At 43.6% G+C, this 27,666-nt stretch overlaps 1 protein-coding gene across 45 annotated transcripts in view; it reads left to right on the top strand.

Annotated features, from left to right (window-relative positions):
- The window catches only part of TENM4 (teneurin transmembrane protein 4), a 1,535,912-nt gene extending 1,515,512 nt beyond the window's left edge, over nucleotides 1–20,400 (top strand). For all 45 annotated transcript variants that reach the window (XM_072936977.1, XM_072936960.1, XM_072936968.1 and 42 more), the window contains 2 exons: nucleotides 4,759–4,901; nucleotides 12,788–20,400. In XM_072936977.1, the coding sequence (XP_072793078.1) occupies nucleotides 4,759–4,901; nucleotides 12,788–13,546 (902 nt within the window). In that variant the 3' untranslated portion in view covers nucleotides 13,547–20,400. The remainder of the gene's footprint in view (nucleotides 1–4,758; nucleotides 4,902–12,787) is intronic.
- Nucleotides 20,401–27,666: the final 7,266 nt, after the last annotated feature.

Raw genomic sequence — 27,666 nt, 5'->3', positions numbered from 1 at the left:
TTTTGTTACAGTCAGCAGTGTCTACATGACTACTGCATTACAAGCTATGTAGTTCAAAGTTAATCAGCCTTGCAGAATCAACAGTGTCTACAAAAAGTCAAGAAAATAAGGTGCTTTAGACTTAGGGGACAGATTTTGGGCCACACCTACCCCAAAGCTTGACACAATCTCTGAACTGCTTCCCCCAAAACTTTGTAAAATTGCTACAATATGAGCTCTGGGGTATTTTTACAGAAAATCCTTTTCTATATTAAATGGCCTTCCTATATACATAGAATCATAGAATCATTTAGTTTGGAAAAAACCTTTAAGATTATAAAGTCCAACTGTTAACCCAGCACTACCACATCCACCACAAAAAGGTGTCCCTAAGTGCTTTTAAATCCCTTCTGGGATGGTGTCTCCACCACTGCCCTGGGCAGCCTCTTTCAGTGCTTGACAATCCATTTTGTGAAGAAATTTTTCCTAAAATCCAATCTAAACCTGCCCTGTTGCAACTTGAGGTTATTTCCTATTGTGCTATTGCTTGTTACCTGGGAGAACAGGCCAGCGCCCACCATATACTGGAACCTTGTTTCAGGCAGTTGTAGAGAGCAATGCAGTCTCCCCTGAGCCTCCTTTTTTCCAGGCTGAGCACCCCCAGCTGCCTCAGCTGTTCCTCACCAGACTTCTGCTCCATTGCCCTTCTCTGGACACACTCCAGCACCTCAATGTCCTTCTTGGAGTGAGGGGCCCAAAACTGAACAGGTTTCAAGGTGGGGCCTCACCAATGCCCAGTACAGGGGGACAATCACTGCCCTGGTCAGGCTGGCCACCCTATTGCTGATAATGCCCAGGATGGTACTGGCCTTCTTGGCCATCTAATCACACTTGCATGTTTGCTGCCATCCCCTGCCTGTACTGAGATAGCAGCCTGAAGGACCTCAGTAGCAAGTTGTTCCTCTACCATTGGTGTGCTGCTCCCAGGTTTATCTCCAGATAGCTTTGTTCTATCCCCTTTCTCTAGTCTCAAACCTAGTTTCATACTGTGTGCAGCAATGGTAGCAATGAGAAGAGTTTGAGAAGTTTGAAAAGACTTTTTGGTGGGACTCTTATCTAGATACTTCCCATTGAAAAGCCAAGTGCCACAATCACTCCTCAAATGTGCATACTTCTTAAGGAGATAGAATTAATTTTTAAATGCTCCTGCTGCATCTATCACAACCTTCCAAAATTCAACAATAATTGCATTCCCCTAAGTTACAAGATCTGATAAATAGCAAATAAATGTTACAAAGTAAAAATATTGGGTTTTCTGTCCTGCTTGTTTTCCTAGGCATTACGATTTGTGCTTTCAGGTTCTTCTGCAATAATCGTAAGGATTAGATCATGGGGTTATTTCCATGAAAAGTTGTTTTCCCCAGAGCTGAGAAGATGATGCCACAAGGGAAGTAAAATATGTCAAAAAATGCAGGCTAAGATCCTGTATGTTGCTCCCACTCTGATGATAAAGGCTGGGAGGGAATACCTCAAGATAACTTTTCCTATCAGAAAATGCTTATTTGTCAAAACTGAATTTGTTTATGGGGGAGGGTTGAGAACGAGAGATTTCTCAGCAGAAGCGTAAACAGCTCTCAAAATTGTCTAAGTGACAAATTCCAGAATGTCCTTAAAAAAGAATCTATTTTGGATTTTCAGCCTTTTCAAGCTAAGTGTAAGCTAATGATTGAAAACTGGAAAAGAAAAAGAGTCAAAACCAACATGGAGTTTAATTCAGATGTTAATTGGAAATTTTTGGTTTGAACAGATCTAGTTTTTGAACTGTTCCTTTATTACATATTAATAGATTTTTGTTTTCCTTTTCCAGTTAAGACAGGACTAAGTATTTTTTCTAGCCCTGTGTTAGAACAGGTGCACAGCTTCCCACACAGCTCTGACAATAAAATCAAGACGTCAAAACCTGATACACCACTATTTTATGTGCACCAAATAATATTTTTCCATGGTCTTGTAAGTTCTCTTTTTAGTTTTTCAAGAATACAGTGCCCAAATGTATTTTTCAAGTTTCTCCATCCCCAGTGCATGGAAGAAGCAGGCCATGCTATGGGATGAGTGCTGTGACACAAGGCTGCTGCCCCAGCACTTCTTTTGGCTCAGGCTTTCAGGCAGCTCATGGACAGGACCCATGATAAGACTGTCCTTGTCATCACAACCAAATCTGCCCAGATCTGGAGACAGGGAGCTGCTCTCTGTCCCTCCATTCCCACACTGGGACCTGTTGTTCCTTAGAAGAGCTCAGTGCCCAGGACATGGGTGACCAGCACGTGCTTTGGCCTACAATGATGAGGTCTCTGAGTTAAGGAAGTTGAAGGTATGTGGAGGGGAGAGCAGGAGAAGCAAGTATTTATGTTTTGAGAGGCCCATTGTTAAACATAAATATTTTAGTGATTGTACACTTCATGGCACAGAGCTTTGCTGCCAGCTTCAGCAATCCTGATGGATTGAACTGACATTTCCATTACATGTGTCTGCATTAAGCACTCCTTTTCTTTGCCCTCAAATGAATTTACTGTGAAATGTGTTGGCAGGGTTACTGTAGCTGAAAAAAACCTCTGTGATGTGAAATGTACTTTTCTGTCAAAAAAGTTGTCACTGCCTCCTGGCAAATTAGTATTTTCCCCTCTGTTTTCTCAGCTCCACACCTTCCTCCCATGGTTTCAGGTTGTTTGTTTTGGTGGGTTTTTTGTTCTGGGTATTCCAACACCTCTCTCCAAAAAGAAAAAACTCCTGTTTGCAGGAAGTTTTTTTGGAAGTCAGTTTTCTGAGAATTATAAAGAACCCCCCTATACTGGGTATTTCCAGACATGTTACATATTTTTTCAGCAGTTCAGCATCCATCCTCTGTATTCTTTCTAGAATTTTTGAAGTGCTTGGGAAGTGATTCCTGCACCAGTGCTGACCTTCATGGTTTTACTTTGTTCTCCTGACCACCTGGTCCACAATATGTACATCAAAGTTCTTCATTTGAGATAAGAAGGATTTGGAATCAGGCTGGCTTAGCACTAGGCAACAAAATAATCAAATGAGCCTTTTTATTTCTCTCATACCCCCCCCCCCCAACCCCTCTGTTTCAAAGACACTCCAAAAACAATCTGTACATTGAGTGAACAGAAGTGTTTTTATTACAGAAATCCTCCCTCTTCCACATGGATTGTCGCAAGGGCTTTTTGGACATCTGCCCAATCGCAACATTTTGGCCTGTAGGAAAACAAGCAACAGATAGTGTGTTTGTTTGGCTCCCGATTCTCCAGTCATCTGGAACGGCGTTATTTGCCACTTGCATCCATAATTTCTTTTCCAACCAGTTCTTCAAAACATTCATTTAGGCTCATGGGAATAGAGAAAAAATATTCAAAGATGCATATTTGATTATTTAATTTTTTTTCTATCTTCAGATTGTTTCAACAACACTTACTGAGTTTGGCAAAATGAAAGTCAAGCCTTTGCAGTTCCAGCTTGAAGCAGAGCAATCACCAACAAAATTCCAGTTACATCCAGACACTTAAGACTCCTGGGAGCTAATATTAGTTAAACTTCACCTTCATACCTTTTTTTACCTTGCAATTGCTATTGTGTGCCAAATGGACACCATATTGCTCAGGGACTGTAGCAGTTTGCCCTCTGGAGCTAAGTGAAGGCAAACAAGGTGTGCTCATCAAATGCTCTGAAGTTAAGGGGGGAAGTGATGCTAATCCCAAGTAGGTCTAGGAGTTACCCAACCTCATATTTTTTTCCTCCAGCAGATTAACTTTCACCTGCTATTCCTAATAGCTGTGCAATCAAAAATCAAGGAAGACCTTGTAATCTACTGGCAAGTAAATGCAGGAATGATGTCCCAGATGGCTGGTTTTCCATCACATTCCCTTTAGTGCCAGCAGTCCCTCTTCTGTATAAGACAATAATTTATCACTGGTAGCCACCAGTTTTCTCACCATCCGTGGACTTTTTTAAGTCTGTAAAAACTACCCAAGCAAAATATCTCTCATGTCTGTACACTTATTTTCACTATAATGTACCTTGCAGGTAGTATGAAGTCTAATTGTAAATATCACTGCAAAAGATGATGTGACTTTACGCTGGTTTAATACTCAAACTACAGCTTCTTATGAAAGATGCCAGGAAACTCTAGACTGAGGTGGAAATCCATGGAAAAAGCAGTGGATGTGTCCAGAGCTTCTTCTGCAAGCACCAGCTAAATGCCTGAGTTGTCCATCTTGGATATCCTGGTATTCTGGCACATAGCCCTAAATTTAGTCTTCAGCCTGCAGGCCCTTTGAGAGTCCTCAGGGAGAGAAGTACTGGGGCTGAGGTGTTCTGAGCTAACTGTAGGACTGGATAACACTTCCCAGTTGGCTGGAGCATCTCAGCTTCAAAGTGTGTTGCTATTGCTGTACTTCTGCACACCTTCAAACAGTGCTTGATTTCTGCTGATGGAGGGAAGACATGAAGTTGGCTTTGATTTGGGCCATTTGCTCACTGCCAACATTTCTGTTTCAGAGCTGGGAATTGCAGAATTTGGCTCTGGCTGGAGGTGGAAACTCCAGATTTTGGCACATTCTAGGACCATTAAGATTTCTGCTCTTCACACAAAGCAGAAGCTCATCATTTTGTCCAGACTGCTACAGTGCCAGCCACCGTGGGGTCCTCCTCTGGGCCTTCTCCTGGGAAATCCTGCTTGAGAGATCAGATAAACTTATTTATGTTTCTCTTCCCTTCCAGATGTCAACAGCTGGCTGCTCACCTTTGGGTTCCAGCTGCACAATGTCATCCCCGGCTACCCCAAGCCAGACATGGATGCAATGGAGCCATCCTATGAGCTAATCCACACACAGATGAAAACCCAAGAATGGGACAACAGCAAGGTGATCCATGTAACTCCATACTGTATCTCATGCCCTTATCAGCAAACTACCCATTTGCAATGTTGGTTGAAAAAGCTCTACCAGCATGTTGTGAGATGAAGAGCGAGTCAGACCCCATTCCAGTATGAAATCTGACCAAATAATCACATATTAAGCTCCCTACTGCCATGGTGCATTTTCCTGTGATATTTTCTGGTGGTTGCTCAGTGAAGTGGTGTGTTACTCTTTCTTTCTCCCACAAGAGGCCCTGTTATTACATATTGCAGGCTAAATTCAAGGCCTTTGCACTCAGGATTTTTAGAAATTAAAAAAAAAGCTAATCTTGATACAGAATTGGTTTATAAAGTGGGGGGGGGGGTTTGTTTGGTTTTGTTTGTTTTTTGTTGTTGTTGTTGTTTTGTTCTAGAAACCTATTCATTCTGGTTTAAAATATCTTAAATAAGAAGTCATGCTACTTGCATAGGAAACTCTTTTGGATTGCAGAGAGTCTTTCCAGAAATAATTTTTTTATTATCTTAAACTTTCATTTTACCTGACCAGGTTTAATCCCATGTAACTGTGTCCTGGTTTTAAAAACAGGCTTGTTTCCCAAGCCATTTTGGTAGATGCTGGTGCAAAATTCAGTGATAAAATTGCCAAGAAAAAGGCTTTTGCAGCCCAATCATTTCCCTGTCTTCCTGTTGTGACTTACTCAGATGAAAGATGGAGGCAGCACTGTTAAAAGTTAGAACACACAGTCAGGATTTGAGAGCCCTAGGTTACATCCCAGCCCTACTGCTTATCAATGTATGAACTTGAAAGTAATTTACCTCTCAGGATTCTCTTTCATTTCATAGCCTGATTGTATTCTGGGGTGGCTTTCATCTGTTTAGTCTGAACTCCCACTTTCTGGTGCTATGTGTTCAAACATTGCAAGAGCAGTGAGGCACCAACATACTTGGGGAGATCAGGGCATGCTTTCCACATTTCTGCTGATAAAAAGATAACAGTAGGCAATGGAACTGATTCCATCTGCCCTCCTAGCCTCACTACCTATGGTTTCACTGAAATCTTGATGTCTGCAGCAGATTCTTGAGGTACACATCTTAAACCAGGAAGTCACATTTCCTGAACCGCAAAGGTATCACTCAAAGATACAAACAAATTACTGTAGATTGATGGTAGTCATATGTCAGTCCATCATTGGTACTCAGCCTCACAGCCATTCTGAAGACAAGTTAAAATGTACCAGCTTCAACTTCAACAAGAAATTTATATGAAATGTCAATAATATAGGGGGAACTAAAAAAACTACCATGACTGGGTTGATGCTTGAAAACTATTCCAGTGCAGTAACTCAGTTGTGGTGTGGAACTCAGAGACTCCCTTTTTGTTTCTTATTTCCTTGGATTAAACAATAAAATGCTAATAGAAGTTATTTCTGTAATGAGGGAGAGCCTCAGGATTTTTCCTCCTCTCTGCTGGGACACAGTCACCCTGGGCAAAGCTGTACAAGAGTAGGCAAACAGGAAAGGCTCACTCAGAGACTGCACAGACCATCTCTGTATTGTTATGCAACATAGATAATAACTCTCACAGAACCACCACAGAAATTATTATTATTGTTGATAGTATTATATTATTATTTTATGATTAGTTCATTGTGCATATTATAGTGTGTAATATATATATAACTCTTTAATATGTATTATAATATCATAATTTGACTTATTGAATAGCCAAGTAACTTGAGTGACAGCTTGCGGTGATGATGACCTTTGTTCCTACAGGCAGATGAGCTGGAAATAAAATCAAGGAGAACCCTCCCTTTTCTCCACCCATTTTAGGTGAATCTGCCCGAATGAACAATAAGAAAATAAGGAAATCTCAATGTCCCTCACAGGTTTTTAAAGCCAGAAGCTGCAGTGAGGGCTGTGCAGGGACCTGCTCATTAAGTGGGCTTTATACAGCTATCATGCTTCAAGATGAGTCCCTTTGCAATCAAATGTTGAAAGTGGAATTTAACCACTGCAGACTGTTTCATATTCTTCCCATGTGTTATGACAGCAACAAAACATGAACACTGTTATGTCAGTCTACAGTTGCAGGATTGTGCTGTGATAGCAAGTGGCTCTTAAATGCTGTACAGCAGGATTCCCTTGCTTTCTGTCACACTCAACATATTGTAGGCACATATTTGCATATACCAAATTTATTCACATATGATACCTGAACAAATGATCCATTTTTTCCTACACCTATCCATGCATCCAATACTGATGTTTCCATAAAGTTCTGTTCACTCCCAACTCTTCCAGGCATCAATACACACTCCCAGACACAGTCCAGTCCTCCTTCCCACTGGTTGTCTCTGTATTTATTGATGAAGCATGAGGAAGAAAATAGAAACTTTTGAAAATTTCACATAGGAAATGACAAAATTAAACCAAGGTAAATGGAAGGACAGGAAACATTTTCAGTTAATAAGACTGATCAAACTGTAAAATGGTTTTGCAGAGCAATTGTAGTAAGCTCTAGATCTTTTGTCATTTACAAGTAGCTTGGACAAGGTATTGATCACTGAATGATGTACCACAGCTTTCTCATCTCCATGTCTTCTGATCCCTAGTTTCTCTGGGTCACGTATCTCCTTGTGATAGATGAAAGTGTATTTGAGCTACTCCACTGGCTTTGCTGATCAAAGTTGGCCCAGCAGATTGGGTCTGTTCTTTTATCAGAGAGGTACACCTAACAGGAGCACAATAACAAAGCAACAAACACCCAAAAATGGCTGCTTCATCTCTATTCAGAGTGCGTAACTAGAGGGCCCTAGCATCTCCTTCCAAAACATTTTTGGTACTTGCCTTGCTGGTCTGGAAGACAGGAGAGATAATTCTGACTTTGAGCATGCACCACCTCAAAAACAACCAGCATGTCATAAGCCTTGCACTAAACCCCTAAAGCTCTGAAGTGACATTTAAAATCCAATACTTTATTGTGCAGTGCTTCCCCCCCTCCTCCCCACGACTGTGAGGCTGTCACTAAATTGTTTGTTGAACAAGTTCAGTGTTATTGGCCACTGGGGGACTCTGGGTGACCTCTGGCATATTGTGGAACTGCAGCACCTGAATCCAATTTCTCTTCTGGTTTTTTGTTGTTTTTTTTTTTTTTTTTCTTCCTATTTTGTCTTGTTGAGCTGTCAGGTAATTTTTGGAGCCAGAACAACTCTATTTCCAGGGAGGGGTGTTTTGGAGTCAGCACTTGTATCATTATCTACATGCTGTTATAACTACCATTCTCTCCATCCCATGGGCACTGTATCCAGGAAGGGTCCTGTTTTCTGCAGTGCCTGTTACAGGTTTTGCTGGAGAAGTAGTTTTTGGCATCCCCTCTGGAGCAGCATTTTGGAGGCAAGAGTTGCTCTGGGATGCTTAGCCAGGAAGTGAGCAATAGGGCTGTGCTTTCTGGCAGTGTTTCTTCCAAGGACAATCTGTTTGAGAGACTGGCCAGTGTTCATCGTTCAGGGAAGGCATCCTGACATTGCAGGTGCTTTGTCCTGGGTTTGTACTGTCACACTGTCTGCACGTCTGTCCATCACACCCAATTATGTTTTGCAAATTTAGTGGTCAGTTTTCAAAGGATGTAATGCAGGGAAAGGAGTTGAAGTTTCAAAGATATTAGGCTCTTGAGGCTTTATGAAATTATATGAGAAATCTGTAAAGTGATGAGCAAGAGGAAGAGGCAAATCCTCTTACTTCTCCACACTTGAGATCTGCTTAATGAACTCAGCCTCGTTATCCCCCTACAGTCATGTACAGTGGTGGGGTGGAGGAGAGACCTGCCCTCTAAGCCCCTGAGTTAGTGCTCCTGTTTGGCTCATTCCAGAGCACTGGCCTTGCTGGCCCATGGCTCACCTCCTGCCATGTCACCTCTCAGACAACCAAGAGCCTGCAGTGCAGCCGTGCTGGTGGACACATCCAAACAGAGACTTATCTCCAGGTGATGGCCACATGGAATATAGGGAGGAGGCTGATGGCTGAACAATGGCTTTGTTAACAGAAAGCTACAGGGTAAATAAAAAGGGGGCTTATAAAAAAGAGGGAGAGCAACCTTTTATACTTTATAGGTCAAAGGGGGACAGTTTTAAACTAAAACAGTAGAGGTATAGATTAGATGTTAGGAAGAAATTCTGTACCCAGGGATCAGTGAGGCAGTGGCACAGGTTGCCCAGACAAGATGTGGCTACCCCATCCCTGAAATTGTTCCAAGGCCAGGTTGGATGGGGCTTTGGACAGCTTGGTCTAGTGGGGACATCCTGGGCCATGGTGGAGGGATTAGAAGAAGATAATCTTTTAGGTCCCTTACAGACCAAAACTTTCTATGATTCTGTGATAAACAGGAAGGAGTTAAAAATGCATCATATATCAGAGAAATCATAACTTCCAAACCTTTTGGAAAAAGTAGCTTTTTGCATTGTAAGCCATATGGTGGTAAGAGAAACACCTATCTGTCCATAATGGCACAAGGATAGAAAGCAACTTGGAAACATGTTCACGTATTTCACATCTTGGATCCTTTATGGGAAATTAAAGCTTTCAGTCTCACACTGGAAGGCGGTATTTAAAAACAACAGATGATAGGATCTGGCGATGGTATTTCAAATCCTCAAGAGGTGCTGGCAAAATGCAAGAGGCTATTCAGAGATCCTGGTAATGTGCTGCTCTCCTGAGCTTTGTGCAGCAGAGAACAAATGATGAAGGTCGTTCTCTTCTCTCCAAAGGGTTGTTACTAGATAAAGTGAAATGTCACCTAAGGACATCTGATTAAAAAAGACTGTGAAGAAAAACAAACCCAGCATATTTGTCACTTACATCGAGCAACAAATATTGAAATAAAATAGCAATGAATTATCTTATTTCTTCTGTAAAACTGGTTTATAGATGCCTTGGTTTACAGTTACTAAAAGCAGCAGCAATTTTTAGAGAATAGCACATGCCACTGCAACTTTGGATGGAAATTTTCTGTTTCTTCTCCTTGCTAGTTCATTGAAATGAGTTCTAAGATTGAACAGAAATGGTAATTTCAAAGTCAGAGATACACTGCCTCTTTGAAATACATGTAATCTGTTTGCCTCCACCCTCTTTATATTCACAGCACAGCATACATGCTGGCTGTGCTCTGGTTTGCTTGAATTTGTTGGTTGGAGGTTTTTTTCTGTTGGATGTGTTTGCTTTTCCTTAGAACAGAATGCTGTTCCCAAATATACTCTTTTATCAACGAAATGCACTCACAATGTCATTTCACAGTCATCCTGGGCTTGTTTTCAAGGTAACAGAGATGCATTTAGTTTTTAAATAGTTGATAGCTAATAGTTAAGTTTGAGCAACCTGGTCTAGTGGTAGGTCTCCCTGCCTGTAGCAGAAGGTTTGGAACTAGATGATCTTTAAGGTTCCTTCCAGCCCAAACCAGTCTGTGATTCTGAGTGTTGATGAATGTTCAGTGTTACAGCTTTGCACATCTCATTTCCTACTTCCTTATGTGAAAAAAGGTGGGGAGAGCCCAGAAGTAACCAGTCCTCAATAGAAAAATCTTTTTTGATTGTGCTCTTGTTCTTGATTAGGACACCTGAAGGTAGGTCTCTGCCTCTGAATTTTGATATTACGGTGGTGTCCAGATCCACTGGTTTGTTGGGGCAACCTAATTTGGAGGCATCCATAGCGGACCTTTACCTAATATTTGCTCATAATTAAAAACATACTAGAGTTCCTGCAGCTCATCAAGAATAAGGTTATGAAGACAAAATTGAAGGGGAACAGGGGCAATTTCTGATAGAAATTATTCATCCATGCCCAGTACTGCCTGACCTCCCCGAGCTTCCTTCCCCAAGGTGATAATCAGTAGATGGTGTAATTAATTCCAGGGAGTCTTTATCACTCACCTGCTGGTAAACAAGGTGATGTATATATAGATGGTGATACATAAGTGATCACAGGACATAGCAGTGTAGCACAGAAGACCTGATTTACATCCTTGAGTGAGCAGTGATTTGGTATGAGTGCTGAGAGATGCATTTTCCCATCACTGGTAAATGTTACTGAGGCAAGTTGGAACTACGAAGTGGTTAAGGGATCACCTAGAGTCAACCCCTATGAGATACACCTGAGAAGAACTCTCCATTTAAACTTCTTTGAAGAGGAAGTAGCTAATTACCAAGGCTGTGCAGTGTGCACTTGTTTAGAACAGTGTTTCATGGAGCCTAGAAGCCTAATTGTTCCATGTCCATCATCACTGACATCTACATTAATTATGTCCATTTTTTGCATAATTAGAGCACTTGTGCAATTGGCAGAGAAGCTGGGCTCGGCTCCCTATCAGTCTGTTAATTATATTGCACTCTAGGGGATGTGTGAGATGCCCCACAGGCGGGATAGAGAAAACCAGAAAGAACTCCTTTTACATAGGAAACTGGTTCCTGCTCCACCTGCTATGATGTCAATCAAAAAGGGAAAAGGAGAAGGTACATCAGCCTGCTCAGCACTTTGAACAAAAGTAAATTCTGGGAATTTTAATGTTCTACAACCTAAAATGGGCTTTTGAAATTGTATTCCTCTATTCCCTTATAGTTTGCCCTTTTAACAGTCAAAACTGCCCATAGCTTCTGAGTAAGTTGCAATGCTCAATCCTTTTTTTTTTCTTTTTTTTTTTTAATACTTTATGACTTTTCCCTGGAAATGGCCACCATGGAAACAAGGGTTTATTTCACTTCCTTTGTCATGTTACAAGTCTTGTGTGAGAGGTCCACACTGAAATGCCTGCATCATCTGAATTGTCTTCTTGCACCCAGAATGTGAATCTCTAGTTCATGGACAGTTTAAGGCAATATCCTTTGTGAGTGTTTCATTTCCTCAAAATAATTGGAATGGAATAAACTTTGTAGCCTATTTTTTAATCCTTGGTGTCATTACATTATTGAACTGGGCCATTGTCAGTGCCAGGGGAGTTTTGTCATAGAATCCTCTGCTTTTGTGAAATTTTTCAAATTTCAAATAATTGTTTGTGAACAGGAGTCTGTAAGAAGCCAGCGCTGCCATGAACTGATGGGAGCATTTCCAGAACATTTTACAGTAATGATGAGCTGCTGACTGGCTGTGTGCTTGCTCCATTATACCCTAACAGCAAAAGTGACTTTGTATTGCACCGGACTGAAAATTTTCTGGGCTGTCGTCTCTCAGTTTTGCTTCAATGTAAGCTAAAACTTGAGCATCAGGTGTGGTTGGCCTTAACTCTGGGAGCCTGGCAAATTGTAGAGAGTTTCCAGGAAATAAGTTTTGGATTTAATGCTTTCCTTGAGTTTTGAACAACCTGCTTTGGCCAGGCTGAAATGGAATACAGAGAGGTTATGGCCACTCTGAGGATCATACAGATCATGCAGGGCCTTTGAAGGCAGCACAAGGAGTTGCAACGTGGAGTTATAAAATAGAAGAAACTTTTACAAATACTTCCACACTTCACAGAAAATCTGAAAGCATTTGGTAAAGCATCATGGCCACAAGACAAATTGTTTCCTACATGCAGAAGAGCACTGAAACACAACCTAATTATGTGTCTAAACTCAACCCCCATACCACTGAGGCAAAAAAAAATATTTCTACCTCTACATCCTTCAATCTATGAAATTAAATATAGTTCAGTTTACAGAAACAATGAGCATTAGGAGGGGACAACATGTCTCTTCCATGATAAGGAATTAAAATTTTGAAAATATGTGGTAAAGGGGGAAAAAATAATGAAACTCCTCATTACATGTTTCCAGTATGTTCTTCAGCTCTCCAGCATCCTAATAGTGCTTTCGGGTCATCAGGTTTCTCTTTCTGATATATTGTTCTCTTCTTTCTCACCCTGCTCAGTCCATTTTGGGGGTCCAGTGTGAAGTGCAGAAGCAGCTGAAGGCCTTTGTCACCCTGGAGCGCTTCGAACAAATCTACAGCTCCAGCATCGCTGGGTGCCGGCACATCAAGAAGAACAAGAACTTTGCTTCTGGAGGCTCCATCTTTGGCAAGGGCGTCAAGTTCGCCATGAAGGATGGGCGCGTGGCCACTGACATCATCAGCGTGGCCAACGAGGATGGGCGGAGGATTGCAGCCATCCTGAACAACGCCCACTACCTGGAGAACTTACACTTCACCATCGACGGGGTGGACACACACTATTTCATTAAGCAGGGGCCATCAGAGGGCGACCTATCCATCTTGGGCCTCAGTGGCGGGCGGAGGACCCTGGAGAACGGCGTGAATGTGACAGTGTCCCAGATCAACACAGTGCTGAGTGGGAGGACTAGACGCTACACGGACATCCAGCTCCAGTACGGTGCACTGTGTCTAAACACGCGCTACGGGACCACCTTGGACGAGGAGAAGGCACGCGTCCTGGAGCTGGCCCGACAGCGCGCCGTCAACCAAGCTTGGTCCCGGGAACAGCAGAGACTGCGGGATGGGGAGGAGGGTATTCGCTCATGGACAGAAGGGGAGAAGCAACAAGTGCTAAACACGGGCCGGGTACAGGGCTACGATGGCTATTTTGTGATCTCAGTGGAGCAGTACCCCGAACTCTCAGACAGCGCCAACAACATCCACTTCATGAGACAGAGCGAAATGGGCAGAAGGTGACAGAGAGGGTCAATGCGGTGACTTCTTGCCAAAGACAGCTACTCTTTTGTGGCCACTTACCTGACTGTGTTGTACTCAATCCTTTTTCTAAACTGAACAAGTTGGAGGGGAGGAAAATAGAAAGAGAAGGAATAATACAGTTGCACTGTAACTCATGCAACATACTTTTTTCCCGCTTTAATTTGGCCTTCATGCATTTTTTGCAATGAACAGAAGGTATATTTTGCCGTTGCGTGATCACAGTGAAATTTACTGTCTCTTGTCCTCTTTTTTGTTTGTTTGTTTTGGGGGTTTTTGTTTCTTTTCCCCTCTCTTTGTGAGGAATTTGAAGTGGGGAGTCGTCAACGTACGTCCTTAGGTGTAAGTGCGAAATGGGTGTCTGTGCTAACTTGTGTCATCCTAACCCTTTCTGATTTGGAGCAGGGGCGTAGCCTTCCACCTGGAACAGGGGGAGCCCATGGCGTGCCAGAGAGCTCCTCCCAGAAAGAAAGGAGATGGAAGACAACGCTGATTCTGATACTCTGAAAGTGACCGTCCAAATCATGTGCTCAAAAGGGACCTTACAAGTAGTTTTCACGTTTCCCTTGGGACATAAAGTGTTTCTTTGGGGGCTCCTGCTGAGCAAAAGTAGATTATAGAGGCAAAGAAGCTGATTATATTACCTTGCAAGATGATTCTCTTCCTTCCTGAACTGGAATAAAAAGAAAAAAAATTGGTCTTTTTTTAATTATGAGAGTAGATACTTTTGGGGTTTTTTTGTGTGTGCACAAATCCTGGTTTTAGTTAAATAACCTAGCAAAAGCCAAGAAAAGGGACTCCTGCTCTATTGAGAAAAGCTAAAATAAATCCTCTCTCATACATAGAGCTGTTCTATAGGTGGATTTAATGCACCCATGTTGTACATTTGCTAATGGCATAACTTCATTAAATGTATAGTGTTTCAGTACATGAGGCTACGTGTTTAACAGTCCACTGTGCTGTATCTGATAAAACCAGTTAATTTTTAGGAAGCTGATTTGAATTTAAAAGTAGTTATAGTATCCCAGTGACATACCACTGAAAATTAGAGCCAAACCCTGCTTTTCCTGATTCTGGAGCTTGTATTTATTGGCTGGGAAATGCAGTTTGGAGTAGCATGCTGGCAAGTCGTTTATGACTATGGCAGATAAATGTCTCCTGGGGACTTTGGCAGCAGGGATTTTAAAATGTTTAATAAGTAGCAACAGCTTGTGCGTGGTGGGACAAGAAGGAGGATATTGAAATCAACCCTCTCACTGTTTCTTACACGAGCTCAAATTTAATGGAGAGCCCACTTGACTGTTAGCAGTGATGAGGGGGAGGTTGAATGGAAATGCCCACTACAGAGAGGACCAAGTGCTTTAATAAGAAATTGCTGACAAAGTTGCTCGGCATGCTAATGTAATTTTTATTCACATAACCTCTGTGCTCTGGTATTTGCAAGAGTCCTTGAAATTCAAGGGAGCAAGGAGATGAGCTCAGCATCCTCTTTCCTGCCTGAAACAGTCCTGTGCTGTTCCTGCAGACAGAAGTGTTACCCCACCTCTCAATGGAGCTCTGGCTGGAGGTGGCCAGCCCTGGTCCTGGATAGGTGTCTCTGTCACACTGATACCTGCAGTGTCCTGACTCTAAGAGCTCTCTTGTGTCTCTCTGGGAACAGCTCAGTCTGATTTTTTTTTTTGTTTGTTTGATTCCATCCACTTTGGCTTTTCCCAGTTCTGCAGAGAGATAACCCAAGACGTGCAAGACCATGCCAAGGCTGTTTTCTTACTCGGAGTCCTACAATGCACCTGCGTACTCAAAGGCAGCTCTGCTGCAGTCATGCCACCAACCACTGCCATCCTCCAGCACTGACTAACACCCCTCTGCAGGATCTCCCCCCCAGATACAGCAGGGGCGTGTGTTGGCCATGCAGTCCTTGAGCAGAGAAACATTGGCAGCCCCGGTGCTCTCATGGTTTTTCTGTAGATGCTGCCTGCCAGCTCCGTCTGCCTTGCCTGTCTGTTCCCAGGTGCTTGCCAGGAGGAAGGTGATGGGATGGAAATTCCCCTAACAGACTGTTCCTCCTCCAGTTCCAAATCCCTAATACCTTTGGCTGCGTGGCCATGACCAATGGTATGGGTTTGATTTTCTGGTCGTCTCTCCTGCTTGCAGCAAGGGTGATGATGCTGGTGATGTGTCCCAGTGCTGTACTCAGAACCACCCCTTGCAGCACACAGCTTTTATTACTTTGGCAGGAGTGAACCACAGGCAGCTGGAAAGGGTATCCAGTTCTGGCAGAGGATAGAGAAGAGATGTTGGCCAGACCTGCTCCAGGCTTTGGCAAGGGAGCAGTTGCTTTGGCAGCTGCCTGCCAAGGATGGTTAAAAGGCCAAGACATTGCCACATGTATGGCTGGTATGAAGCCTGGGTTGCCCTGAGGATGCACAGGTGGGGATCAGGGGCAATGTTAGCCAAACCAGCAGGAGCCACCTACTTAAAAGAAGCAGCACCTTCTTGCCAGTGCTGTCCAGCTCCCTGCTTCCCCCTCTCCAAGTCACACCAGGGACAAATCCCTCTTAAAACCTCAAACTTGTGATGGCTGTGAATGTCTCAAACAGCACGAATGGAATTAAGAGAGACCTGCAGGAGGCAGGGTCAAAAGGTATGAACCCCTGGTAAAAGACCCACAGAGCAGAGAGAGCTCATTGTGCCTCCCATTTACACTGCCCCATTCCAAGCAGCTCCGAAGAAAAGTGGTGCTTCTGTATCCATCTGTGTCCATGTGTACAATGCTAAGAGGTGCAGTGCAAGAATAAATGGGCCATTTTTCCACGGAGTCAAGAAAAGGGATTAGAGTGTAAAATATTCCTACTGGAACCCTGCCAGCCTGAGATGGCACCTCCAGAGCCTTACACAGACTCTTCAGGTTATTACATGAGCTAATGACTTTGAGGAGTTCACCAGTTTTTCAAGAGTCTCCCAGTCCCTCCATGCTTGTCCAGCATGCCCAGAGCCAGGAGCCCAGAGCTCTGTGCCATGGCCAAGGCAAGACCCTCGTGCTGCATTTTTCTGCATCCTCAAGCAGAACTGGGATGTGACTGTGCCTGTCTGCCTGCCAGGTCCATGACAGTCTTCTCCTGGGCCTGCACCCAGTATGGAAACTATGGATATTTTGTCAAAAAGGGGAAAAAATATATATGTAAAAGTATATATATATGTATATGTTGTTCCTTTCTATCAAAGCAAAAATTTAAAAGGGATAGCTGTCTAATACTGGGGACAAGCCGTCCAAGGACAGCTACTACATGCCTGAATCCTCAGCCTCTGTGAAAGCTTTCCACCTCACCTAGATGGCAAAACAATGTTTTCAGTCCTGAAGTACTAAATTTACCCATTCATTAGTGAAAAAATGTTTTTCTACAGGATCTCAAGTGCATTTCCTCTTTACTGATGACCCCATAGCTCCTTCCCAGCCATTTTGTTGTCCCTTTTGCCTCCCCATGGGACCATACTGGCTGCCTGACACTTCTTGCTTTGCATGTGTGCAGACGTGAAGTAATTTATTGCTTCCATAAGAATGGAAGGCCCTTGGTGCAAATCCACAGCACTAACCCCTATCATAGGATCAGAAACTGGTTTGGGCTGGAAAGAACCTTAAAGATCATCCAGTTCCAACCCCCTGTCATGGGCAGGAACACCTTTCACTAGACCAAGCTGGGGTTTGAACACTTGAACACTTCCAGTGATGGAATATGCACAGTTTCTCTGTGCAACCTGTGCCAGTGCCTCACCACCCTCACAGGAAAAAATTTCTTCCCAATATCTAATCTACTCTTTCTGTTTGAAGCCATACCCTATTGTCCTGTCACTCCATGCCCTTGTCAAAGTCCCTCTTCAGCTCTCTTGGAGCCCCTTAGGCACTTGGAATGGTCTGTAGTGGCTTCCCAGAGCCTTCTCCAGGCTGAGCAACCCCAACACTCTCAACCTGTCTCTATAGCAGAGGTGCTCCTGCCCTCTGAGTATCTTAGTGGCCTCTTCTGCACCTGCTCCAACAGCTCAACATCGTTCTTGTGTTGGGGCCCCAGAGCTGGATGCAGCACTCCAGATGGGATCTGGTTAGGGCAGTGCAAGGGGGCAGAATCTCCTCCCTAGCCCTGCTGGTGATCCAGCCCAGGACATGTTTGCCTGTCTGAGCTGTGAGTGCTCATGGATGGGTCATGTTGAGCTTCTCATCCAACAACACCCCCAGATTTTTCTCCCTAGGTATGCACTCGATCCATTATCTGCCCAGCCTGTATTTGTGCTTGGGATTGCCCCAGCTGAACTTCATCTAGCTCACACTGGCCCACCACTCAGGCTTGTCAAGGTCTCTCTGGGTGGCATCCCTTGCCTCCAGCATGTCGACAGTTGGTCTAGATGCTGTTTCAAAGGCCTGTTGAAAGACATGGCAGACCATCTCCTGGGGAAATTTTCACTGTGCTTTAAGTCTCACGTGCATTAAGGTTTGATTTTGAGAAGTCATTTTCTTTCTTGACTCCCAGAAAGAGGACTCAGCTCTCACCAAAAAGAGTTCCCCATCAAAATACAGAGGTGTAGCTTCACTTACTTTCAACTCTGGTCTTGTCTCTAGTCCAAAGAGTGGTGAGAAGGATCCTGACCAAAATTCATAGCTCAGAGGAGAAAATCCAGTGCTTTGGAGCAGAGGCTGCATCTCTCAGTGAGAGCAGTCAGGAGCAACAGCTCAAGTCTTCAGTAGCTGGAGGTGGTACTGAAACATGCTCCACTTGAAGGGACAATAGTGATGGGACCTACTTGGTGTGGCATCCAAACATAAGCGGTGCCATGAGGAGACTCTGCAGCTGAAAAATATCCTGTGAACCCAGCCCAGGGGGAGAGGAGCAAGACTAATTAGGCATCACAAGAAATGCCACATTTGTTTCCTTTGAGATCTTTATGTTATTTTTTCCCTTTCAACTGGAGATTGGCACTTGGAAAAATCATTAAGCAGCGGTGACCAGAGGGAGTCACGCAGCTCATCATATCTTTGTCATCACAGCTATTGATCAGAGCCACAGTGAAAATGGGCCAACAATGCTAAACAACACCAGGCGAGAGCTGATGAGATGAAGGTCATTAAGAGCTTGGTGCTAGATTCAGGTTTAGAAGACACAGATGACTGGGAGCAATCACTGAGACACCATTTGGCTGTAACTTAGGAACAGTGAGGGATTTCTGTAATATATCTGTAGTTACCTTATTGAGCATAGGGACCGGCATGAAATTCTACTCAGTCTATTATACAGACAGTGTAACCAGAATAAATCAAAATTGTTCCAAAAAAAAAAAAAAAATCTAATAAAGTACTTTTTCAGCTGTGACTTGTAAGTGTCACCGTGATGGATGGCAACGCAATCCATTATGCAAAGACAAGGCTCTTAACATGAAATTTTAGAATTCAATTTTACGATTTACAGAGAGGGCCCCCCTCGTATTTACGGCACAGCAGTCTGTTTTGATTCAATCTCGGCATAATTGAAACCAGGGCCAGGGATCATGGTTAGTCCTGTGGCTGCTTTTTAAAAGGGAAGGAGAAATGACAGCCTATAACATTAATAATGAAGCTAGGGAGATCGCTTTGCTTGTTAAATCTTACTCACTTTATCTCCTCGCCTTGGTGGCACTGCCAAACCTGGTGAACATGAACACTGTGCCTCCATGCCAGGGATGCATTTGATGGGATAAAATCTGGCTGTCATGTGGCCAGCAGCATTGTCCATCCCATGGTGAGCATGGCCTGGGGCATTTTTGCTCCTGTTGTTACAGTCCTCCACAGGACTAGCTAGTTTTTCAGTACCTCTTTTTATTATAAACACTCATTTTATTATGATCACTAAATAGTCCCCGTTACACCAAAGAATTTTCATGAGTTTTGTAAAAATAAAATAATAACCCAAAGCCTTCTTGTGTTTGCTTTTTTAAATTTTTGTTTGTTTTGGTTTGCTTTTTTTCCATCACTTGAATATATTTAAGTAAAATTACTCGCGACTGTAGAGCAAACTTCAAACAGACACCTCAGGGGCATGGAGGGCCCTGTCCAGGACCCCCCTTCTCGCTCCTGGATGAAGGGCCATTGCATGTCCTGGGGGCCATTTCCTGTGGCAATTTTCCATCCTCTAGCACCCCGATCAAAAACAACTCAGCCCACCCTAGGGAAACCTTTTGTGTTTCTTTCGTGCTCTCCTTTAATTACCATAAAACTTTGTGTTCCTGACCAAGTGTTACATAGCTCAGCTGTTAACTCCCATTCCAGAGGTCAATGCTTTCTGGGGAGCATAGAAAACAACAAATGAAAATTAACTAAAAAAAAAAAGTATATATATATATACACATATATATATAATTTTTTTCCTTAGAGATGGAAACTGTTCAAGTGAAAAATAAAATTTTCAAAAACAAAAAATAAAGTGTTTGGACAGTTCATAGATATTGTTGAAATAACCAATCAAAGAATCACACTTTTCTATTAAAAAGTAAAATGTTTATTTTGTGAGAGGACTTCTAATGCAGCTCCGGCCGAGAAGAGGACTTTGTATCAAAGCTGCATCTGTAAGCCCAGCACTGAAGACTCTTGTCATTACCCTGTGTAATAATTTTCCTGAAGTCTGGAACTAATTTTTTGAGAAATTTTTTTTCTCGATACTTTGTGTTTCTAATACTGTATTCTTGACTGTGTAAATACAAACAGGCTGTAAATAAGTGCAGATGTAGATACCTTCTAGAAAAAGAAAAGCAAACAGACAGAAATGACCATGTGTAGCCTTCAGTGACAAATAAAAGAATATTTTGTGTTTAAATAGTGTTTTCTTTCTTTTCAGTGAAAATGTTGAATTTCTTCATCCCAGCTGTTTGATCCTTACATGGGAGATGCACCTGGCAAAAGAGTTGACCAAAATTTCCCCCCACTCCTCAAATTTGCATTTAAAGGTGCGTTTCCCATCTGTACATAGGAAGTGGGATTCCAGGTGGCCCAAGGCTTTGCCAATCCAGGAGGTGATGCTTGGGATTCAGAGCCTCTCCCTCTACTGCGGGAGCCCCCATTCCAGTAGAAAGGTAAGCTAACTGAGAAACTACACTATGAACTCCAAAAAAAATGCTTAACAAATCAAGGTAGCATTAGGTTTAGTGATATGTCCAGCAGAAACCTGTGCACCTGATCCTCATTCATGCAGAGGGAGAAGAGAAGCTGCTCTAGCACATTCCACAATGACCCGGGGAAACCCTCTTGTGATTCTTGATACCACCCAGTCCAGCCCCACTTGCAGCTTGCTCTGATGCTTCAGGAAAAAATCCAGAATAACTTCAGGAAACAGGGGCCAAAAACATGTGTTTTCAAAAAATGTGTGTTGAGGGAATTATCCTTGTGTGCTCCTTGGGGATAACCTAATGGGAAAATGAAGCACAGGACTGAGTGGTGATCACTGAAGGAGGAGCAGGGAGTTGCTATCCAGTTTCACTGCCTGAGCATTGTTCTGCTCTCCAAAACCAGGTGAAATTGGGTCTTTTAAAATACAGTCCAGTTCTGTGTGGAATCCGTCTCCTCTGGAGGTAGATGACTGTGATATGGGAAATAAATATCATTTCTCTTTCTCCCTTGACACCAGGCAGAGCCACAGGAGCCACTTGAGGCCTCTTTGCATGCAGGTCTTGAGCGAAGTGAGAGGAGTCCAGCTGCTGGTGGATATTGATCCCTGCAAGGTGTCCCTAAGGTTTCTACCCTTACTTGGCCATTCTTTGTGGAATGTTATCTTCTCCACCAACGTGTGTTTTCTTTCGGGGCCCAGTTCCACAGGCTTCCTTTTCCAGCCACCAGATCTGGTGCAGCTCCTTGAGCCATCCTGCAAAACAAACATCCCCTTGACACCAGCCAAGTTCTCCCTTTGCTCTCTCTGCTACACTGAGCAGGATGGACCCCTGCAGCCTCATGGCACAAAGTCCACTTTCCAGCTGCTGGATAGTTTTAGTTTTTCCATCCTCTGGCATGTTTGGCCACCTTACCTTCAGCAGGACAGCTTCACTTACCTTATGCACAAGGCAGGGTCTCTCTCCTATGATCATCAGAGATTTTTATCTTCGAGGTAGGTGTTGGCCCCTTCTTTTTGCCCTAGAAAGTGGCTACTGAGATAATTACACAGCAGGCCTGACATCCTCCCCTGAGCCTCTGGTTTCCCAGTGGTCTGGTCTGGTCTCTTTTCTCCAAATCAGAAGCCTTAGTTTGCATCAGGCTGTTAGTCATGTGCCTTTTCCTAAGCTGTGCTTAGCCAGGGAATTCAGATCCCCCTGCGACAGTGACCTGCCACCCCCAGTACCCACCATCCCTCACTTCCTGTGCCACCTGCAGTTTATCATCAAAAAAGACCCTGCCTTAAATAATTTATAATTGTATTGAAATGCACTGGACCAAGGACTAATCCCCGAGGGTAGCCAAGGAAACAGCAACATTTCAAGTTGTCGGCGAACAAGGGTTGTCTCTGCCTCATGTGGCTGTGCCAGATAAGACCAATGTTTTAATCAAAATATTGTGGGTAGTAAATCAAGTGCTTTTGGGACAGCCACCCTGCCATGCCAGTCTGATCGGCCAGGGCAGACTTATCGCATCATGTCTTTAATAGGGGCCATAGCCTGAGGACTCTGGCTTATCTTTCAGAACGCTACAAGGAGTCTCTCCGTGCTTTCAAGGTGGGAGCACAGAAAAAAATTGTCCTGCATTCCCACAGGGAAGCAACTAAAGCCTCAACCATGGGCCACATCTCATATATAGTCGAAAAGTACTAAAACCAAAGAATGGTGATTATATTTGTCTGGCAGAAATGAACACAGGTAGAACACAAGCAATGTGCCTTCAGGTTGGTCATCCCTCCAGGAGTAAGTGCTCCAGCCTCATGACCCTTCTCAGGGCCAAAACTGTGCTGCTGGCTGGCTGGCACAGCACATCACACATCACATCACACAGCTCACCTGAGTGTGGGTCCCTCCAGGACTGCTCAGCTCTGCAGGTGTGTGTTGTGAGATGCTGCATGTGTCCATGCAGCAATGAGACAGCACGGGCAGGTAAATCCCAGCTGCAGCGCTCTCCCTTCCCTGCCCTGCACAGCATGGACAGGGCACTGCTGCAGCCCCAAGGCCAGGGCTGCAATCCAGCGCTCCAAATGCTTTTGGCCCTCCTCCACAAAGGTGTAGATTTAAGATCTCAGAAAAGCTAAGCTGCTTCTGAGAGCAGGGACAGAGATTCTTCAGCAAGGAGATTAGGTTTAAAAAATTACCTGGTCGTTAATGCATCCCTTTGAAACAACTGAGCCCAGCCTTTGTCAAATCACGGCAGTTCTAGTTTGAAACAGTCATTTTTAGGTGGTGATCCTTTGCTGAGAATTTTCCAGGGCAAAGGAGCTTCTTTGAATACAACCTGCTGAAACAACAACAGTCCAGGCAAGAGAACCTCATGAATTATTGTCAGTTGGATGCTTTAAAACTATTTCTTGGGTTCTGTCTGAAAAACAACTCCAATCACCAACCCACTACATAAATCACGAACTTCAAGACCTCCTTCTCCTCCAGCGTTAGTGTTTGCAAAACCACAGGCCTTCCTAAGCCCAGCCAGCACATCCTTGTCAGGATTTACTCAGAGAAGGATGGGAAGGAATATAGGAACAGGGTAAGCACCACATCCTTACTGTTAACAGCACAGTAGGCTTGGACTTAAAACCAGCTCATCTCCCACTCACTGAATTAAATGAAATAGAACCACAGGCAAAACACAGCTCTGAGCTTGGACTTCAACCTACTGCATTACTCAGTCTGCTTGAGCATCTCCAAGCCTCTCTCTCATGGAACAGTGGGGTTTTTTATCCCAAAGTCCAGAAAACATTTTCTTATCCCAGCGTTTCTCAGGCAGGAGCCAGTGGGCAGATAATTGCAGCAAGTTTATTCAGCAGAGCCACACCACCAGTGAGATGCTGCAAACCAGTGTGACCACAAGGTGGTTTTGATTTCTGCCTTCAAGAGCAAGAGATGAGAGGGATCTGCTAATTCATTGCTATGCTGTTATTTTCCATCTAGAAGACATTCATGTCCTCCAGGAGTTTTATGCAGCCAGACCTCACAGAATCTTTTAGGCTGGAAAAGCCCTCTAAGACCATGAGTCCAACCATTAATTGCCAAGTCCACCACTAAACCATGTCCCTAAGTGCCACACCTTCACATCTTTTGAATCCTTTCAGGGATGGTGGCTCCACCACTTCCCTGGGCAGCTGGTTTCATTGCCTGACAAGCCTTTTGATGAAGAATCTTTGGTCAACTGCCTTGCAGCAGGGAAGCTTTTGGGCCATTCAGAGCTCATATTCCTCAAGCTCTGGTGGTGGCTCAGGAAAAGGAGCCATCAGCCAGCCAGCAGCAGCAAGGAGAAAAGTTCCAGAAGCAAGGTGGATAAGGAGGAGCACAAAGAAAAATCCAGTGTTGCACTGGACACGTGTGGAATGTTATCTGGAGGTCCTCAGCATGCCTGGGTTTTTGCCCAGGAGTCTGAAATGGCAGCTGTAAGAAGTTAGAGTGTTCTGTCTGTCATTTTGCATGTGCTGCATTTGATCTAGGTCTCTCTTCTGTACATTCTTGCTTGGGTCAGCTCTGCATCAGGGCAAATAGTTGGGTCAAGAGGATTCTGTGGATGGCATGGCTCTGCCTCTCCTCCAGACACTCCCCAGTGCTCACTTGCCTCTGGATGTCACACCAGAAAAACCCACCTTCAGCATTTGATAGGGCAGCACCAAGGGAGGTGTCCTGCATGCCCATGGCCTTGGGAAGCTTAGGGTTCCACACTTACACAGCACACAGGCACACCAAGGCATGCTGCTCATATCACACAGCTGAACTGGGCCTGTATATTCACACAGAGATATCTGTGCAAGTAGAAATAAGTGTGGCCTTTTCAGAGGAGCAGCCTCAAAATAGATTTTTATGTATTTATATGCATTTAGCAGATTCTCCATCCCTTCCTGTGCTCCCCGCCTTTGTCATAAAGACACACTCCCTTCCCTGCTCTCCTCCCTGCAGGTGCACTTTGAGCAAGCAAAGCACCGTGTGATTGCTCCGTGCCCTACATCCCCAGGTCTTGTCATCTGGCAGCTTTTCTAAACATGGCTTTCTTCCTCTCAGCAATTCTGTGGGGACCTTGAGAAATGAGTGCAGCAAACATGCCCTGTCACTTCAAAGTTGGAGGGCTGACGACTCTTGAAATGCACTTCTCTACTTGTCTTTTTTTTTCTTTCCTACATTCCCCTCACATGTCTAACAACGCCATCTATGCTGGCACAAGCTCTGGCTCTGGCCTTGAACTCTGCAAGAGAGTGATCTGGGTCCAAGGATGTTTTCAATGTTTCCTATGATCAAGCAGGGAAAGGCAGAGACCTCTATGAAAACCCTTGGGAAGACATAAAAAGCAGTCCTGTTTTTACACATTGCAACTTAGAGATGGCCAAATTCTTCCTCCTAAATTTAGTTTTCTAGCTCAAACATGAAGAAGAACCCACTATCACACACTCCTGTACAAACAACAAGGAACAAGTGATTGAGGTCTTAGGTGGGCTGGTTGTGTTTTCTGGCCATCTCCCTGTCCATGGGACCAGCATCCTCAGGAAAGTGGATGAACTGGCTCTACAGTAAAATAAATTCAGCTGAACTTGATGGAGAAAACCCAACCCAACCTTTTGAACTCAGGCTTTTCCTCTTCATCATTTATTTTCCACTCCTGGAATGAGAAATTAAATGCTTCCCAGCATCCTTTCAGGAAATACGCTGTGAGGAACTCAGCTCCTAAACCAGTCAACAGGATGAAATTGCAAAGCCAAAAATGTCTTTCAGAAAGGTCCTCATTCAGGAATGGGCTGAAGTATTCATTTCAGCTGGGACTGCAATGAGCATCAGAGCCCCACTTGTACTTGCTCAGACACTTGTATCTCACTTCTTCCTTTTTGCTTTCTCCAGCTCTGGCTACTGCCTACCTCCTTCCCTCATCCCAGTGTCTGTGACCTTCCAGAGTCCCATTAACCCTCATTTTACACTCATCTGTGGGTTCCCAAAGACAAGAGCCCACAAAACAGCGTGCTAACCCTGTATTTGAAACAATTTGTTTCCTTTCTTTCCTTACAAGACCTCCTCCCCTGTGTGTTCAGACATCATTCCTGCTTGTTTTCCTTCTTTTTGCACTCTGCAGTGGATTTATGGCTCCCTTGGCACACAGGGGGCTGGAGTCCAGCTGTAACATTAGCAGGCTGGTCAGGCTACATGGCCTTAGAGTCACAACCAGCACTTGACTTCACCACAGCAGCTGCACCTGAAACACCCCCGGAAAAGCTGGGCTGCAGCACAGCCTGTGCTGCTCTTAGGCAGCTCCTCTGCCAGCTGCCATCCAAATCCCTGGACTGATGAAATGTTAATGGCTGGTAATTTCTAAGGCTTACAGCAGAAGAAAGAGGCTGGACTAGGCAACCTCCTGTGTCTAGGCTGATGAGCTGAATTTTAGCCTCCTGTTTTCAGTCCCTTCCTGGTGCAGTTTTAGCTGTGCTGAAAAAAAGTGGAGAAGGAATGAGGTCAGGTAGAATTGGAAGGGAGAGTTTGGACTTTTTGGCCAAATTATGAGAAAAAGCTCACACAAAACCTTTAGCTCTGTGCAGAATGATTTGGGTATGTTTTAAAAATTTTTATTCTTTTATCACAAGCCAGTCTTTGTAAAAGGCTGTTATACAATCAGGATTTCTTTCAATATCACTTAAATATGTAAAAACACTCACTTTCATTAATCCATAGAGGAAAAAAAAGTAATATTTTGATAATATTACTTTGATAATCCCAAAGCTTTCCTGGAAATTCTTACTGAATCTATTCAAACATAACTCAAACTCACAAAGCATTTTGGTTGTCCTAAACGTCACTTTGACAAACATGTTCGTGCTCCAAACACTGTGGTTGTTACCTGTCAGCTTGTGTGTAAGGGGGATAAAATAAGAGGTTTAAAGCAATCATTTCCCCTTTAAAATCCTCTTCTCTTAAAAGAAAATCTTAAGGTGTTTATAAGCCTAACTTTTGATATTTGCTCTGCCAATGGATCAAACTGCTCTGGTAATAAAAAGGAAATAAAATCAAAATATATGACAGCTATGGATAAATCTCCTTTTTTGAAAATAATTTAAATATAAAAAATAACATAGCTGAAGCCTGCAGAAAATGTCCAGTACTCCAATTACTGGAGATAAATTCTACATAGCCTGTATTTTTTTAAAATGTGAGTTTATTTTGACATGATCTATGCATTTTCAGCTGCTGGAAAGGAGAAAAAAAAATAATTCCCAAGGCTATTCAAGATAAGCCATAGTTTCCTATCTCTTTTGACTGAAAATACCAATGAAACTTCTTCCAGTTATTCCCCATCTTCCTCTGGTCTCTTCTTATTAGTCTTATCATTTTAGTGCCTTCTTTGATATATAATCCCTTTATGTTGCGCAATGATAAATCAAAATAAAGTGCACCGCTGAATGATTTTATTGTTATTAAAGGTCAGCGGTAAGAGGGTCGCATCCTATCACATATCCTAGAGAATTAATGGGAGGTGCATTAAAAAAAGAAGGCACCGTGCTTCTTGAATATGTTTAAAAGCTACAGCATCCCTAGAGCTGGGCTGTGTGATGGAGCTTGCAACACAGCATGGCCCAGGCTGCAAAGGCTGCAAGAAACACGTCCCTGTCCTTTGGAGGGGGCTGCAAATGTCATCCCTGGCTAATGGGAACGCTGAATTAGTAACGAGGTCTGCTCGTGTAAAAGGTGATGTTTCCCCACAGCCTCCCTAGTGGTCAGGGCCCATTATGCACAACCAGACTCTGCTTTATCCCCACCACAGCACCCTGCTGCCTTGGCAGCCAGGAGATGCTGGGGATGCCTCAGGAAGGGCTGTTTTGGAACATTTAAACCTTCTCTAGAAGGCTTATCATCTCCTCTCTCACACGGCAATGACATCTGGAAGATGCATTTATTTAGCATTTATTAAGGACCTGTCAATAAGCTCTTCCCAAAAGTGT

The sequence above is a fragment of the Taeniopygia guttata genome, chromosome 1 (assembly GCF_048771995.1).
Source record: "Taeniopygia guttata chromosome 1, bTaeGut7.mat, whole genome shotgun sequence".
NCBI lineage: Eukaryota > Metazoa > Chordata > Aves > Passeriformes > Estrildidae > Taeniopygia > Taeniopygia guttata.
The sequence above is the reverse complement of the archived record's forward strand: the minus strand, read 5'-3'. Positions and strand labels throughout refer to the sequence as shown.